At 37.4% G+C, this 18756-nt stretch overlaps 1 protein-coding gene across 10 annotated transcripts in view; it reads left to right on the top strand.

Annotated features, from left to right (window-relative positions):
- CCDC7 (coiled-coil domain containing 7) overlaps positions 1-18756 on the top strand; it is a 112244-nt gene that overhangs the window by 18564 nt on the left and 74924 nt on the right. For 8 of the 10 annotated variants that reach the window (XR_009531666.1, XR_009531665.1, XR_009531669.1 and 5 more), the window contains exon 3: positions 12301-12408. The exons of the other annotated variants lie outside the window; for them this stretch is intronic. Coding sequence is in view for 3 of the 8 variants with exons in the window: in XM_060095434.1 (XP_059951417.1) it covers positions 12301-12408 (108 nt within the window). In the remaining 5 variants the exon portion in view is untranslated. The remainder of the gene's footprint in view (positions 1-12300; positions 12409-18756) is intronic. 10 annotated transcript variants of the gene reach the window in all.

The raw sequence follows: 18756 nt of genomic DNA, 5'->3' as shown, positions 1-18756 counted from the left end.
CTTTCTTGTAACCCTTTAGATGGATGGCATTAAGCATGCAAGTAGATGAAGCGTTCCATCAGTCCCTGGGCCTCCTTTTTAATTGCTGGGGCAGAGAGGATCAAAGCCAGTCTTTTCCCATGGAATGAGACAATGAGACTCCATACCCATGTCAAGCCCAGGAATTTCACTTGCGTACTTGTATGTTTTCTGTAAAAAAAGTGGCCCAGCAAGTTGCCACCTGTGTGTCAGCAGGGTGTCCAGCCCTTGTTGGGCTGTTGTCCAGCTCCCTTCTCTGGACTCAATAGGATGACATTATCAGTAGAGTAGAGGGCTAGTCCCTCCTCTGGAAAATCTGCAGATTTTCTAGGCTTTGATACATTGATGACAGATAGGAAATTCAGATAGACTTGTGGAAGGATATGAATGGTGAATTGTACCCATTCCACATAAAGATGAACTGACTGGAATCATTCCCATTCAGAAGGATACTGAAAAGGGCGTTTGTGATATCCATTGCCGAATAACAAGTTCCCACACTCTGGACAAGTTACTACGACAGTCACACTGTCAGATACCACTGATGCCAAGGCTGTCCTGTTGATTGAACAGCCAAAATCAGTTGAGCATCTGTGAACTCAAGATCAGGTACACAAGTCAAGTGAATTATTGAATAGGGATATAGTCTCAAGGAGCCTTTTGCTGCATTAAACTCAGTAAAGAGAGAAGTTTTTCCTTTTTCTTTCCCAGGCAGATTTTTGGGAAACAGAGGTACTAGGTGCTGGTAATCGGGTAGGTTCACAATCTTCTTGTGCTCCTCTAACATGGCCTTAAGTGCAGTAATTTCCACCAGGGCTTGGAAGAATGAGAATAGAGTTACACATAGACAATACGATGGTACTCTCCTGGAGAGCCCCATGGTGTCCACTAGCATTTCTGGAGGCACATTAGCCTGACCAGTGATGTGCCCTGTGGGACCCTTTGACTCTTGCAAATGATCCAGCAGTATGTCCTGAAAGAGTCTCACTAGCACCTCTCAAAGTGCTCCTTCCAGAACGGAATTTTACTTTATTGACTACTTTGTTCTCTATGCCAATCTGTCAGAGAAAGCTGGCTGTTTTGACTTGGTCAATTAAGATAGCAAGGCAAACTGAAAGTAACAATTAAGCTTTTATGTACTTCCTATAATAGTATAAGCAAGAGTCTAAACAGGAAAGGGCCCCAGCTCCACCAGTGTTTCATTTTCCCCATGGAACCAAACCAGGCAAGGGTCAGATGTATCAGTGCGGATGGGAGTAGGGGTTGGCGGAAGATTATCTCATATCTGAAGGAGCCCCAAACAAAAGGCTCTTGCCCTTTTATGACCTCAGGAACCTTGTGGAAATTGATGTAGGATGGCTAGGAGTGTAAAAGTCCTGAATACTGTGTAGTAACTGAGGAAAGTATCTTTAGGTTCCCCCAGTAAAGTGGTCTACACAGAGGCACCTGAAAAGTACAGTGTATCAGCTTGACCCCTCCCCCTTTCACAAGGAGGCCTCTGATGGAGGCACCTGTATAGGAATCCAGAATGCATAAGAGCATGGTATGGATGGGCCTTAGTCCTCCACTGCAACTACCTCCAGTGTCTAAAGTTCACTGGGTATGCATCAAATTTGGTGTGGGGTGAGAAGTATTCCCCCATGAGAACTTTCAGGTAGAGACCTTGTAATTGTCTATGGTTGGACCTGCAAAATCAAGCAGAATTTTGACCTGCAGTTGAACTCCTGTATGTACATATGTATACATATATATGCAAATATACATACAGATATTCATACACACACCTACACTGAGTGTCCTTTGTGTTTGTTGTGGTAGAGACAGAAATAAGCTTGGCTCTTTGGAGTGCTTGAAAAAAGCTTGGCCTCCTTTGTATCTTGTGGGGGGTGGAGAAGGAAAACAGTTTCCTTGGAGCTTGGAGTAACAGTGTACCCCTTTCCACTTTGCCCCCCGGGATTTCAGTTGGGTATTAGATCTTTGTACCTTGTTTACATTAATGACCCAGCTGTGCTGTCACATGTGGGTCATCATAGAATCCAGTCCTTGTTGGGTAGTACTCTTATCTGGTTTCAGTGGAGGATGTCATCAATGTAGTGGAAGTTTTAGTACTCGATCTTGGAGCAGGGCTTTTTCTAGGTCATGGGCTTGTGGAAGGACATTAAAGGTATGTTGTAACCCATTGCACATAAGGTAAACTGATCCTGGCCATTTGTGTGAACAGGAATGTTAAAAAGGGCACTTGTGATATCAATTGCTGCATACTTACTTGACTCACCTTGAGCAGTAAACTTCTGTGAAGGTCACAGGACCGTGTGATGCCAGTGTCTGGAGCTGTACTAGGGCATTGAGCCAGCGGTAATCAATTGAGTCTCTAGGCACCCAAGGCCTTACACACAGACTGAAAGGGCTTATGAATGGAGAAATAACCTCATGGAGAACTTTTGTTTCATTAAGTTCAGCAATAAGGGCAATGAGTTGTTTTTGGATGGTAAAGGTGCTAGGCACTGGTTTTCCACATGCCGCCCTAAAATGGCCCTAAAATGCAATAGTTCCCATCAGGGCTTAGGGGTGAGATGCACATAGAAAATACACCTAAACCAATAATACATTCAGTAATGGAAGCCATAACAATGGAGATTTTTAGTGGCGTGTAAGGACATGCCTATAGTTGGATTTGGATAAAGATCCCATTTGGTGAGCTCAGACCAAAAACCAGTGAGCATTATCTGTTTTCTCCTCATCGTAGTGTCCGTGGTTATAGAGATCTTAGTCATATGTGCATCAGTGTCCAAAAGGCCCAGATATGCAATTCTCACCTACCTCTCCATTAAACCTTAGCACATATCCTCATATCACAACTGGGGAGATAAGAATCTTAGCCTAACCTTAATTCTTGTTTATATAGAAAACTGAGACGTTGGGTAAAAGTAATGGCAGGGGGGTTGTGTCTCGGGTTCATCTCAAGATTCACTGGGAAATGCAGAAGGAAGAGCACTTGTGTTAGTCATAGATGTCATCATCATTTGGACTCTAGAGTGTCTGTGTGTGGGATCACCTATGGACCACTACCTGGCCATGAATTCCTTGGTGGAGAGTCCATCAGTGTTCTCTGTGAGTTCCCGTTGTTGAGTAACTAGACGCAGAGATTTCCTTGGGAAACCACTTAAACAGGTCATCCATAAATGGGTTCCTGATTACCATTTTTAGGTCACTTTCTTCACTGGCCACATGATATCTATCTGTTGCTGGTTCTTCCTTTCCCTGAAATTTGTCAGTGAAGATCTGGATTGTCTTGTAAACCAGTTGACATCACCTTATGAGGAGGTTTAATTGAACTAGGAAAACAGCAAAGGTGGTACAAATGGCACTGGAAGTCTGAGTCTGGTTACCAGTCTCATCGTCTACTGTTCTTGCTGCTCGTTGTTGAACCAAAGGACCATCAGAGTGGCTTATCAGGCACCTTCCAGATGGTTATACGGGTGGTTAAAACACCTTTTTTCAGTGTCAGGAAACTCATCATAAGTGGGCCACACCTGAGAAAGGAGCTGGGGAAGGAGAGGGAATCAGGTGTTCACCTCATTGCCCTCCCCCCTTCCTTGGGCAGAGTGGCACTCTGAAAGAGGGAGTCTGTTGTGACACATCCCTTCACCAAGTTTCACAAATTACCTCCTTTTTTTTTACTGGGGTATAGTTGTTTTACCATGTTATATTGGTTGCTACTGTACAGCAGAGTGAAGTAGAGTTCCCTGTGCTATACAGCAGGTTCTCATTAGTTATCTATTTTATACATATTAGTGTACATATGTCAATCCCAATCTCCCAATTCAGCCCACCCCTCCTTTCCCCCCTTGGTATCCATACATTTGTTCTCTGCATCTGTGACTCTATTTCTGCCTTGCAAACAGGTTCATCTGTACCGTTTTTCTAGATTTCACATATATGCCTTAATATACCATATTTGTTTTTCTCTGTCTGACTTACTTCACTCTGTATGACAGTCTCTAGGTCCATCCACATCTCTACAAATGACCCAATTTTGTTCCCTTTTATGGCTGAGTAATATTCCATTGTATATATGTACCATGTCTTCTTTATCCATTCTTCTGTCTGTCGATAGACATTTCTCCAAAGAAGACATACAGATGGCCAAGGGGCACTTGAAAAGATGCTCAACATCACTAATTATTAGAGAAATTCAAATCAAAACTACAAGGCATCACCTCACACCGGTTAGAATGGGCATCATCAGAAAATCTACAAACAATAAATGCTGGAGGGCCTCCCTGGTGGCGCAGTGGTTGAGAGTCCGCCTGCCGATGCAGGGGATACGGGTTTGTGCCCCGGTCTGGGAGGATCCCATATGCCGCGGAGCGGCTGGGCCCGTGAGCCATGGCCGCTGGGCCTGCGCGTCCGGAGCCTGTGCTCTGCAACGGGAGAGGCCACAACAGTGAGAGGCCCGCATACCGCAAAATAAATAAATAAATAAATAAATAAATAAATAAATAAATAAATGCTGGAGAGGGTGTGGAGAAAAGGGAACCCTCTTGCACTGTTGGTGGAAATGTAAATTGATACAGCCACTATGGAGAACAGTATGGAGGGTTCTCAAAAAACTAAAAATAGAACTACCATATGACCCAGCAATCTCACTACTGGGCATATACCCAGAGAAAAACGGTAATTCAAAAAGACACATGCATGCCAGTGTTCATTGCAACACTATTTACAGTAGTCAGGTCATGGAAGCAACAAATAACCTCCTTAATAGAGGAGAAGTACCCCAGTCTAACTGGTCACCTCAAGTCACTGGCAAAGCAGTCTTGAGAGCTTTACATTTTTTTTCATTAAAAATGAGTCTCAAAAAATCACTGCATTATAGGCTGTCATATCAATGCCAGGGACAGACTTAGCACTAACAGTAGTAATTCAGTGAGCATGGTCTTCAGTGTCTTTGGTAACAAACTATTTTGTTTTCTGGTTTATCTTTCTTATGTTTCATTTTGTAAAGGTAACTATCTCTTTTATTTGTTTGTTTGCTTTTTGTTCTTTCCTGAAAGATAATATACTAGATATTCTATCAGTTTTTTATTTCATTTAACATTATATACTAGACATTCCTCCATGTTAGTTTATGGGATCTTTTTCATTCCTTTTACAGTTGTATGTACAGTTGTTTGGACCATACTGTACAGCATAGTTGATATTACCATAGTTTATAGTATATACCTTGGTTTATGGAACCAGCCTCCTACATTTCTACATGTAAGTGGTTTTGAGTATTTTACAATTGCAGATATGCTGTAATGAATAATCTTGTGCATATACCTTTTCATGGTTTGGTTTATGACTATGTTTTAAGCTAAAGTGTTAAGAAAACTGGGGACCAAACTGGAACATATTTGAAACCTATGAATATTAACGAAATGGTGAGACACTTTCAGCAATTCATCAATCACAGTTTAAGTGTTCCTACTAGTCCTGACTCCAGTAGTGGGCTTCTGCTCCTGGAGTTCAGCTGCCAATAAACTATGCTTCTTATATCCACCTCTGTCTCCAATTTGGGGGGCAGCATTTTGCCTTGACTTTGATAAGAAAAAAAATGTTTAATTTAAAAAGTTTGCTAGGCTTTTTCTTATTGTGAGAGTGGAAGTAGTAGTGACTTCCAAGCTCTTACATGTCATACAAGAAATAGAAGTCCTCTCACTACTATTATTTTAACATTTCAACATCCTGTATGATTTAAACTCTATTATTTATGATTTAGCGGCCTTTCATGTACACATTTTTTCATTTTTAATTTATTGTACATTTGACATAAAACGTGTAAATTTAAGGTATAAAACATGTTAATTTGATACATTTATATATTGTTATATGATTGCCATTGTAGTGATAATTAGCACCTGTACTACATTACATAATTATTCTTTCATTTTATTGGTTGGAATAATTAAGTTCTAGCCTATTAGCAAGTTTGATGATTTTAGTACGATATTGTCTGTATTCATTATACTATGCATTAGGTCTCTATTTATTACTCACGTTTGTACTCTTAAACAACATTGTTTCTATCACCCCACCCCGTGTCTTGTGGTTAACCACAATTTCTTTCTCTGTTTTTACAAGTTTTGCTTTTTTAGATTCCACATGTAAATGATGTCATACTGTATTTTCCTTTCTCTGTATGACTTATTTCTCTTAGCATAATGTACTCATGATTCATCCATGTTGTCTCAAATGACAGGGTGTCCTCCTTTCACATGGCTGAATAATACTCCATTGTATATATATACACCACATCTTCTTTATCCACATCCACTGATGGACTCTTAGGATGTGTCCATATCTTCCAGTTGTGAATAATGCTGCAATAAAAATATAAGTGCATATATCTTCTCAAAATCCTGTATTTATTTCCTTTGGGTATGTACTTAGAAGCAGAATTGATAGATCAGATGGTAGATCTATTTTTAATTTTTTGAGGAACCTCCGTATTGTTTTCCATGGTGGGTAGACCAATTTACATTCCCACTAACAGTGTACAGAGATTCCCTTTTCATTATAGTTTTGCCAGCACTTGTATCTCTTTTTTTTTTTTTTTTTTTTTTTTTTTGCGGAACGCGGGCCTCTCACTGTTGTGGCCTCTCCCGCTGTGGGGCACAGGCTCCGGATGCGCAGGCTCAGTGGCCATGGCTCACGGGCCCAGCCGCTCCACGGCATGTGGGATCCTCCCGGACCGGGGCACGAACCCGTGTCCCCTGCATCGGCAGGTGGACTCTCAACCACTGTGCCACCAGGGAAGCCCGAGCACTTGTATCTCTTGATGATAGCCATCCCAACATGTGTGAGATGATATCTCATTGTAGCTTGATTTGCATTTCTCTGATAATTAATATTGTTGATCATCTTTTCACATATTTGTTGGCCATTTGGTTGTCTTATTTATTTATTTATTTAAATTAATTAATTAATTTTAATTTATTTTATTTTTGGTTGCGTTGGGTCTTCATTGCTGCACACAGGCTTTCTCTAGTTTCAGCGAGTGGGGGCTACTCTTCGTTGCAGTACATGGCCTTCTCATTGCAGTGGCTTCTGTTGTAGAGCATGGGCTCTAGGTGCATGGGCTTAAGTAGTTGCAGTGTGTGGGCTCAGTAGTTGTGGCTCATGGACTCTAGAGTGCAGGCTCAGTAGTTGTGGCGCATGGGCTTAGTTGCTCTGGAGCATGTGGGATCTTCCTGGACCAGGGATCGAACCTGTGTCCCCTACATTGGCACACGGATTCTTAACCACTGCATCACCAGGGAAGTCCAGTTGTCTTTTTTAGAAAAATAACTTGTTAGTTCTCTGCCGATTTTTCAATTGGATTGTTTGTTTTTTTGTTATTAGGCTGTATGAATTCTTTATATATTTTAGATATTAACCCTTTATCTGATACATGGTTTCCAAAATTTTCTCCCATTCCAAAGATTGCCTTTTCACTATATTAATTGTTTCTTTTACTGTGCATAAGGTTTTAACTCTGATGTAGTCCCATTTGTTGAGTTTTTCTTTTGTTGTTTGTGCTTTTGGTGTTATATATTTAAAAAAAAAATCATTGCCAACACCAGTGTCAAGGAGCTTCTTCCCTACATTTTCTTCTATAGTTTCATCATAATTTCTGCTCCATATATTTATCATACCAACTTTACCAGAACTAGGTAATTGTTAAAATGATAATAATTCACATTCTGGTTTTGTTTATAATTTTAATAAGAATATTTTTTGGGGCTTCACCATAAATCAAGGTGTTATCTGTTGGATTGAGACAGGAATATATTCTATATTAAGAGAGTAATGTCTAGGAGTAAATCTATAATTCTAATTTTTCACAGAGTTTTATCAAGAGTAGATATTGAAATCTATTAAATGAACTTCTGACATTTATTGAGTAATCATTTTTTCTCTTCTCACTTGATGTAAGAATATCTTCCTAACCTCTAGACATTATAATCTTGGAATTCGGCCACAGTATGTGGTTTTCAGTAGTGTTTCTGTATTTAGTTTACTGAAAGTTTTCTTCATCTTGGTAGATCAAGATGCAGATGAACTCTCAGATGAGAATTTTATACTTGAAGATCTAGTACTAGCTAAAGGATACAAGGATAAAATTCAAACAAGTGGAGTTTATGAGTCTCAAAAATTAAGAGGTATGAATGATATTGATAAACATATTTTAAAAGTCATCATAAAATACTTGACAATTTAAAAATATATTTTAGGGCCTCCCTGGTGGCGCAGTGGTTGAGAGTCCGCCTGCTGATGCAGGGGATACGGGTTCGTGCCCCGGTCTGGGAGGATCCCATATGCCGCGGAGCGGCTGGGCCCGTGAGCCATGGCCTCTGGGCCTGCGCATCCGGAGCCTGTGCTCCGCAACGGGAGAGGCCACAACAGTGAGAGGCCCACATACCGCAAAAAGGAAAAAAAAAAAAAAAAAAATATATATATATATATATATATATATTTTAAATGTGCATCAATTAATTTATGTTTTATAGTTGAATTTTTTCCTTAGGTTAGATATTTTAGAATACAATTTAACAAAAATTGGAATTCTGCAGAACTAATAAATGCAGTAATGATATTAGCACCCCCCCATTCCTTCTTGTAGTCTTTAATATTCTAATTATTATACTGTATTTCTTAAATTTATTGAGCAAGGAACCCTGCCTTCTCTTTTTATGGAGTAGTGTTTCATAGAGAACAAGTTTAGGAGATGCTTTTCTAGGAATCTTACGGAGCTATTATAGTTATTTCATTTTTAAAAGTATAACTTTTACCCAGCATTCACATTTCAATTCTTATCAAGTACATTATCTGCTAAAAATATTTGTTATTATCCAGTAGACCTATTCTTTATATTGTTATATGGTTTCAAGAAGAGAAAAGGAACATTTGTTTTTTATCTACTGGATCTTACTCTTGATATCATTATATATTTTCTACTACAGCTCTTTGATATTAGTGTATTTTTTGTTGTATATTTTAAATAAATTTATCTGTTCATTTTTTCTGTTTGCTTAAAAATGAATTTGAGGAAAAATGGACATTATTAGAAAGATTGGAAATTTTTTATTTGGATTTTTGACTTAGTATAACCGAAGATTTGGTTTATCTTTGTGCTTCTTAATTGGAAGATTGGGATTGACATATCTACACTGTGGATACTATGTATAAAATAGATAACTGGGCTTCCCTGGTGGCACAGTCGTTGAGAGTCCGCCTGCCAATGCAGGGGACACGGGTTCATGCCCCTGTCCGGGAAGATCCCACATGGCACGGAGTGGCTGGGCCCGTGGGCAATGGCCGCTGGGCCTGCGTGTCCGGAGCCTGTGCTCCGCAACGGGAGAGGTCACAGCAGTGAGAGGCCTGCGTACCGCAAAAAAAAAAAAAAAAAAAAAAGATAACTAATGAGAACATACTGTGTGTAGCACAGGAAGCTCTACTTAATGCACTGTGGTGACCTAAATCGAAAGGAAATCCAAAAAAGGGGATATATGTATATGTATAACTGATTAATTTTGCTATACAGTAGAAACTAACACATTGTAAAGCAACTATACTGCAATAAAAATTAATTTTAAAAAAAGAATATTTTCAAGTGAAAAAAAAAAGAACCAAATAAAACCTAGGTGTTTTAGGTTGTTTCTGTTACTTTTAATTTATTTTGAAATATAGAAAGGTATGATAAGAGTTAATGTAATGAACACTTGTGAGTCTGTTTCCCAGTTTAATAAATATACGTTAAATATTGAAGTCCGACCCTCTCTATTCCTCTCAGATTATTGCCTCCTTCTGTTCTGAATTTGATGTTTATCATTACCATATATATTTCTTTATACTTTTGTTAGGTATGTTTTCATCTGAAAAGGATTTATGCTATTGTTTTGTTTGTAGTATGCTGTATGCTTTCTTAAGCAACTTGCTTTTTTGGTTCAAGATCACTTGGTTGATAATTTTAGTTCTTATTCATTTATTTTTATTGCTGTATATTGACCTGGTTTATGAATATATTATAATTAAGTTGCCCATTCTCCTGTGGATGAATATTTGTGTTGTTTCCACTAGGAGATACCTATCTTCTTATGAGAGGTAATGGTAGGGGTAGTGTTTAAAAGTATGGATGCTGGAAATAGACTGCCTGTCTTTGGTGCCTACCTCTGTCTCTTACTAACTGTATAAGCTAGTTAATCTCTCCATGTTTCAGTTTCTTCATCTGAAAAATAGGGCTAGTAATAGTATGTACCTCACAAAATAATTGTGGGAATTATATGAACTACTTTAAAACAGTGGATGCCTGAGAACCAGCAGATAGTACTGAACCCTGTATATACTGTGCCTTTTCCTGTGTTTCCTGTCCATAATTTATTTGTTGGTCAATAGGTCATTATTAGTATAATAAGGGTTACTATAACATAAGTACTGCAATACTATGATGCTCGATCTGATAACGAAGATAGCTACTAAGTGACTAATGGGCAGGATATACAGCATGGATACGCTGGGCAAAGGGATAATTCATGTCCCAGGCAGGACAGAGCAGGACAGTGTAAGAGTTCATTACCCTACTCAGAACAGCACGCAATTTGAAACTTATTGTTTATTTCTGGAATTTTCTGTTTAACATTTTTGGAACAGGGTTGACCACGGATAACTGAAACTGCAGATAAGGGGGGGACTACTGTATTTTTGACCTTGTAAAAGAAATAGAAAATTCGATTTTTATGTGCTATAGCATAGGATTTAATCCTTTAAGATTTATGAAGAATTCTAACCATGAAAATATTTGTTCTTGGCAGTTTTCAAAAGTGATTAATTTAATTGCACATTTTAATTTTTAATTGTTCTTTCCATTTTTTTCCTGGCATATCTTGCTTTTTTTTTCTTCTTTTGAAAGTACTAATTTCATCTAGATTTTAAATCTTATTTCTGTTCCTAGATGATGGAGATATATTGGTGGGTAAATGATGATGTTTTCCAAAGAAATATAACCAGTTGTTGGCTTTCAAATCCCACCCATGTGTTAGAATTAATCCTTTCCCAAGTTAGGTTATTCTCTTGTGGCAATAATTGATGATTTGTTTTATCCTACGAACATGCTTAAAACTTTTAAATTACTTGCAGATATTTTTAAATCTTGGAGTTCTTGTAACTAACTACCTTTCTAGGTTCTCTTGCAAATTTAGATGACCCAGGAATCTCAGACCTACATTTGTAACAATCAGTGGGAGTAATAGCTTTATATAAGATATGTACAGGCATACCTCAGAGATACTGTGAGTTCGGTCCAGACCTCTGCAATAAAGTGAATATCACAATAAATTGAATCACACAAATGTTTTTGTTTTCCAGTACATACAGAAGTTATGTTTACACTATACTGTAGTCTATTAAGTGTACAGTAGCATTGTCTAAAAAAATGTACATACCTTAATTTTAAAATACCTTATTGCTAAAAACTGCTAACGATCATCTGAGTCTTCAGCGAATTGTAATCTTTTTGCAATAGTAACATCAAAGATCACTGATCACAGATCACCATAACAAATATAATAAAAATGAAAACATTTGAAGTATTGCCAGATTACCAAAATGTGACACAGAGACATGAAGTAAGCAAATGCTGTTAAAAAATGGCACCGATAGATTTGCTCCATGCACAGTTGCCGCACACCTTCAATTTGTGAAAAATGCAGTATCTGCAAAGTGCAATAAAGGTGAAGCACAATGAAATGAGGTATGCCTGTACTCTCCATTTCATTTCTGCTATTCATGCCACTCCAAACATCATCAGGTTTATTTCACTCATATTACATTCTCAATCTCAGTAGACATTTGAGTTTACTAGCTAGAGTGTAGGTTTTAGAGTCTAAAGGAACAAAATTCATTTCAAACTTTTGTGCTTAATAACTATGTGACCTTCCAAAATATGCGTAATCTCTCTAAGCTCTATTTTCCTCATCTGTTAAATGATAATAAAAATACCTACTTCCTAGAATTCTTATGAGGATCAAATGAGATAATATTTGAAAAGTAAAGATATAATAATATCTAGCAACTAGTAGCTAGTAAATTTTTTAAATATTTTAGACATATTTGTATTTAATTGAATAAGCAGTATGTTAAATAGTTAATTAAACAAGATTAAATAATTATACGGTAACATCATTCTAATTAACTTTATAATTTTATCCCAACAAAATGTTAGTTTTAAATCAACTATCTGGCAATCTATTATTATTACAGTTAAAAATGAAGAAGCCTCAGAACATCCAGATACCGCAGAAAATCTTCCAGCAGTGAATCCATCAGTTAATGACCTAATATTTCAATTAGGTTTAAACAAAGTGGTAGGTAAGTAGAGATTTATAATGTTTGGGCACAGTAGAACACTTTCTAAGAGTTAAAGTATTTCAACTGTGTAGTACAGTTATTAAAAGAAAACAAGAAATTCAAACATAGGACAACCTTTTTCAATTTAATACAGTTGGCCCTCTGTATCCATGGGTTTCACATCTACAGATTCACTTGACCACAGATCAAAAATATTCTGAAAAGAAATTTTCAGAAAGTTCCAAAAAGCAAAACTTGGATTTTCCATGCACTGGCAACTATCTACATAGCATTTATAGGTATTTATATAGCATTTACATTGTATTAGGTATTATAAGTAACCTAGAGATGATTTAAAATATACAGGAGAATGTGCATAGGTTATAGGAAAATATTACACTGTTTTATACAGGAGACTTGAGCATCTTCCTGGGACTAATCCCCTGCAGATACCGAGGGACAACTGTAATAATTTCATTATTTTATTAACCAATTGATATATCAATTAATATGTATCTTTTTTTTTTTTTTTTTTTTGTGGTATGTGGGCCTCTCACTGTTGTGGCCTCTCCCATTGCGGAGCACAGGCTCCGGACATGCAGGCCCAGCGGCCATGCCTCATGGGCCCAGCCGCTCCGCGGCATGTGGGATCTTCCTAGACCAGGGCAAGAACCCATGTCCCCTGCATCGGCAGGTGGACTCTCAACCACTGCACCACCAGGGAAGCCCAATTAATATGTATCTTTAAAAGAATTTATCATGTGCTCATTACTCCACCAAAGAAACATTAATTAGGTAATGCTTAAGAGTTTATCTGCTCATGAAAAAATATATATAGGCTTTTCCCTACATTATGAATTTTCATGACATAGACTAAATGCTATATTATCAGTTCCTCAGAGAACACAATTTTCGTTACTTATATCATCTTTTATGATAACAAGACAATGAAAAAATGGAACTATCGCTAGATAGGCAATATGGCTGCTTTGTGATCTTCCTATCACAAAGTTGGCAAATTTCTAATAGTTAAAAAACCTGTGCTAGGGAATTCCCTGGTGGCCTAGTGATTAGGATTCAGGGCTTTCACTGCCATGGCCTGGGTTCAGTCCCTATTCAGAGAACTGAAATCCCACAAGCCATGCAGCACGGCCAAAAAAAACCTATGCTAAAGCTGGTGTGGCCAAAGGACTAAGTACTTAAGTACTTTGCAATAAGATAAATTTAAATGTTCTGTAGCAGCTTCTAAACAACCACTTTAAAGCAGATGTCAGCAAAATGGCAGACTAGGAGGCCCTAAGCTCTTGCTCCCTGACGGAAACATTAAAAAAAAAAAAGAAAGAAAAGAAAAAAAAAAGCAGAAAGCCATCAGAACCAACTTTGTCAGAGCATTGGGAAACAGTGAAATGTTTACAGTAACCAAGAGAATGCACAATTAAGAAAAAGCCATCTTCAAACTGGTAAAATTTTGTGGAAATGTGAAGCAGTGCCCAGCACAAAAAGAAACTACAAAGAATAGGAGCGCTCCTACCACTAGACCTGCTCTATAGAAAATGCTAAAGGAAATCCCTGAGGTTGATGTGAAAGGATGTTAGACAGTAGGTTGAAGCTGTATGAAGAAAGAAAGATCTACGGTATAGGTAAGTACATGGCAAATATAAAAGCCAGTATTATTGTAATTTTAGTTTGGAGCTCTACTTTTAATTTTATATAATAGTTTAAAGAAAAATAATTATAAGTCTATGTTATTGGGCACAAAGCGTATAAAGATACGATTCATAACATCAGTATCAAAAAGAGAGGGATTGAGCTGTATAGGAGTACAGCTTTTGGATGTTATTGAAGTTAATTGGCATCAATTTAAACTAGATTTTTTATAACTTTAAGATGTTATACATAATCCTCTTGGTAACCAAAAAGAAAATATCTGTAGAATATACACAAAGGAAATGAGAAAGGAAACAAAACTAGTCCCTTAAAAATATCAATTGAGGGCTTCCCTGGTGGCGCAGTGGTTGAGAGCTCTCCTGCTGATGCAGGGGACACGGGTCCATGCCCCGGTCCGGGAAGATCCCGCATGCTGCGGAGCGGCTGGGCCCGTGAGCCATGGCCACTGGGCCTGTGCATCCGGAGCCTGTGCTCCGCAACGGGAGAGGCCACAACAGTGAGAGGCCCACGTACCGCAAAAAAAAAAAAAAAAAAAAAAAAAAAAAAATATATATATATATATATATATATATATATATATCAATTGACAGACTTCGCTGGCAGTCCAGTGGTTAAGAATCTGTGCTTCCGGGCCTCCCTGGTGGCGCAGTGGTTGAGAGTCCGCCTGCCGATGCAGGGGATACGGGTTCGTGCCCCGGTCTGGGAGGATCCCATATGCCGCGGAGCGGCTGGGCCTGTGAGCCATGGCCGCTGGGCCTGCGCATCCGGAGCCTGTGCTCCGCAACGGGAGAGGCCACAACAGTGAGAGGCCCGCATACCGCAAAAAGGAAAAAAAAAAAAAAAAAAATCTGTGCTTCCAATGCAGGGGGCATGGGTTTGATCTCTGGTTGGGTAACTAAGATCCCACGTGCTGCATGGCACAGCCAAAAAAAAAAAAAAAATCATTTGAACACAAAAGAAGGCAGTATTAGAGGAAATGAGGAACAAAAAAATATATAAGAAATACAGAAAACAAATAGCAAAATGGCATCAATAAGTCCCTTAAATGTAAATGGATTAAACTTTCTAAACAAAAGGCAGAGATTGACAGAATGGATAAAAAAAAAATATCCAACTATATGCTATCCATAAGAGACTCACATTAGATCAACAAAATTGACAAAACTTTAACTAGACTGATGAAGAAAAAAGAAAGAAGACTCACGCTATTAAATCACAATAGAAATTAGGAACATTACTGCCAATTTCACAGGAATAAAAAGCATTATATTTATTGAATAAAGAAAAAAAATCATTATATCTCAGTAAAACACTCTTCATAATATTTCCTTATTTGACATTTGTATCTTTAAAAAATACAAAAAGAATTTTAGCACTTTTATAGTAAAATATTTCCTCCAGTATTGGGAATGAGATAAATGTGTATTATCACTATTTCTACTCATTTTTGTACTGGCAACCATAGTTATTACAAAATAATTAATAATAAAACTTGTAAGCATTCAAAGAAAGAAATAAAACTCATAAGTTGCAGATGATGTAACTGTGCAGGTATGTAATCTAACAGAATCTGTAGTCTACAGATAAATTCTTAATCAACTGGATTTATTAAAATTACTGAATATAAAATAAAAATGTATAAAACTCAGTTTTATTTCTATATACTAAGAACACAAAATTAGAAAATGAACATTTTTTAGGAACGATGAAATTTTGTATTAGCACCAAAACAAATAAAAAATCTAGGAATAATTATTTTTTAAACATATGCAAGACTTCTGTCTTCCACTTTAACATGTAAAGAACTTGGAAGTCCTCACTTCTGCCCTCCAAACCAATAAAAGCTGAAAAAACTGAAAGCCAACAACTCTTCTAAGCCCCATCAGAGAATTGAAGTCACAGGGCAAACTGCCACTCTCAATCTGTGGAGATAGATGAATACTGAAAATTACATACTCCTGGGAATAGAAACCAACACTGGAACCAGCAATTAGGAGGAAAACTTAAGAATAATTGAATAATTGCCTGAAACTGAACATGAACTAGGTTGAGCAATAAAAAAGTTCTAGGACACAGCCTTGGATATGCCATACACTTTCATGAATTTTGCCTCCAGGAGCCCTACCAGGTACCTTAGCTGAGTATCAGAAATAAAATCTACTCATGCTTTCAGCAAAGGGAGGAGAAAAGAAAACATTTGAAATACACCAATAACATTCTTCTTAACAAAGGTCTGCCTTCAAGAAAAACTACTTTACTAGAACCTAACAGAGGTGAGGTAAAGGAAATACCAAACTCCAACCTCTTGGACTTTCAACATTGGGGAAGGGAGATATCCAAGTCCAGCCCCCTTTAGCCTTTCTGTCTAAAGAATCTTGAAGAATCAAGAATCTAAAAGAATCAAGGATCTCGTTTCTGGGGGAAACAAGCTGAGAAGCAATTGTGAAAGTCACAGACCAGAGGAGACTGCCAATAAAAGACCGAGATCTAATCATAGGATTATAGAATGCTTTTCCGCTCCCTCATACCTTACCACCACTTCACCAAGGCCCATGGATAATAGGGGGTTACAGATGGAAAAACTGCAATTCTCAGCTTCCATTAAAGAAGTATTTCCTAGGGAAAGCCAAAGACAATAGGGGAGACCAGAAAAGGAAAATAAAGGAAATTTTAGCCTGTGACACCAGCTACAATAAAACAGAAAACACAGTCTAACTCCTCTCCAGATGAACATAAAACATCATAATAAAACTGTATATACTTCAGTTCTTTTACCTGATACATCATGTCTAGCTTTAAACAAATTATAAGGCATGATAAAAGAGCAAAACACACAGGCTGAAGACACAAAGCAAGCATCAAGACCAGATGAAGATATGGCAGAAATTTTGGAATTATCAAACTGGGAATTTAAAATAACTATAATATAATAAGGGCCGTAGTGAAAAAGTAGACTACATGAAAGAACGTATACATAATGTATGCAGAGATTAAACCTCTAAGAAATAATCAAAATGAAATGTTATAAATCAAAAGCACTATAACAGAAATTAAGAATGCCTTTGATGGGCTCCATAGTAGACTGGAAACAGCCAAAGAGAGAAATCAGTGAACTTGAAGATAGGACAATAGGAAATTCCCAAACTGAAAGGCAAAGAGAAAAATAACGAAAAAAGTGGAACAGAGTATTTTAAAAACTGTCAAAAATCAAAGGTATAACATACTTGTAATGGGAATACCAGATGTATTGCAGAATAAGGAGACATGGAGGGAAAAATAAATATTTGAAGTAATACAGGCCAAGAATTTTCAAAAGTTAATAACAGGAACCAAACCACAGGTAGAGAAAGCTCAGAGAACATGAAGTAGGATATATACCCAAAAGTCTATACCTAGACATATTTAAATTGCAGAAAATCAAAGACAAAGAGAAAATTTGGAAAGAAGCCAGAGGGAGAAAAACCCACCTTAACTGTGGAGGAACAGGTAAAATATTACGTAGGACTTCTCTTCAAAAACCATGCAAGCAAGAAGATAATGGAGTGAAATATTTAATGTGTTCAAAGCAAACAAACAAAAAACCTCACCAACCTAAAATTTTTATACAGCAAAATTATAAAGAAGAAAAAATAAAGACTATCTGGGTCAAGCAAAAAGTGAGTAAATTTGTTTCCAGTAGAACTGACTTGCAAGAAATTGTAAAAGAAACTTTTTTTTCAAGGAAAAGAAAAAATGTATCAGTCAGAAACTCAGATCTACATAAGTAAAGGAAGAGAATTAGAGATGTAAGAAGTGAGGGTAAAATAAAAATTTTCATTTTTTTCTTCTTAATTGATCTAACAGATAAAATTTTGCTCAAATCATAATAGCAGCAATATATTGGGGAAATTATTGCTTATGAATAATTTCTGTTACAAGGTTCCTGACTACCCATGAAGTGCTATAGTGTTATTTGAAAATGGACTTGGATTAGTTGTAGAAGTACACTTCAAACTCTAGGGAAACCACTTAAAAATATTTAAAAAAAGAAGTATAATTGATAAGAAGAGGGAAAATGTAATATTTTAAAAGAGAAACAGAACATGGGCCTGCATAGAAAGCAGTAACAAATATGGTAGATATTAATCCAGCTATAACAATAATCACTTTAAGTGTTAATGGTCTAAATACACCAATTAAAAGACAGAAATGTCAGAATGGATTGAAAAAAAGATCCAACTATGTGTTGTTTATGAGAAACCCACATTATATATAATGACACATGTAGATTTAAAATAAAGGGATGGAGATAAGGGAACATCAGCAAGATGGCAGAATAGTAGGCTTATTACTTTCCCTCCTCCCAGAGATTGCACTGAATACAAACCTACATACAGATGAATTCCCTCTGGAAGAAATCTAGTAACTAGTTGAGTGACTCCTGTACATCAGTCAACTGAGAAAATACCCACATTGAAACAATTCGGAAAAGCTGAGACATAGCTCATGCTATAAACCCCACCCCTGGCACAGACACTTACAACTCGGAGGGAACAACTGGAGGGAGCAAAGGATCTGGATCACACATCTAGAACCCTAGCTTGTAGCGCTGCCACCCAAGCGCCTGGCTCCCAAATTACCTAGCTTGGAGAGCCAGTGTGGCTCAGAATTCACAAGTTCTTCAGAAACAAGTTTTAAAAGGGGGCCATTTTGAAATGGGTG

Source organism: Mesoplodon densirostris, chromosome 4, assembly GCF_025265405.1.
Source record: "Mesoplodon densirostris isolate mMesDen1 chromosome 4, mMesDen1 primary haplotype, whole genome shotgun sequence".
Taxonomy (NCBI): Eukaryota; Metazoa; Chordata; class Mammalia; order Artiodactyla; family Ziphiidae; genus Mesoplodon; species Mesoplodon densirostris.
This window is presented reverse-complemented; position numbering and strand designations above follow the sequence as displayed.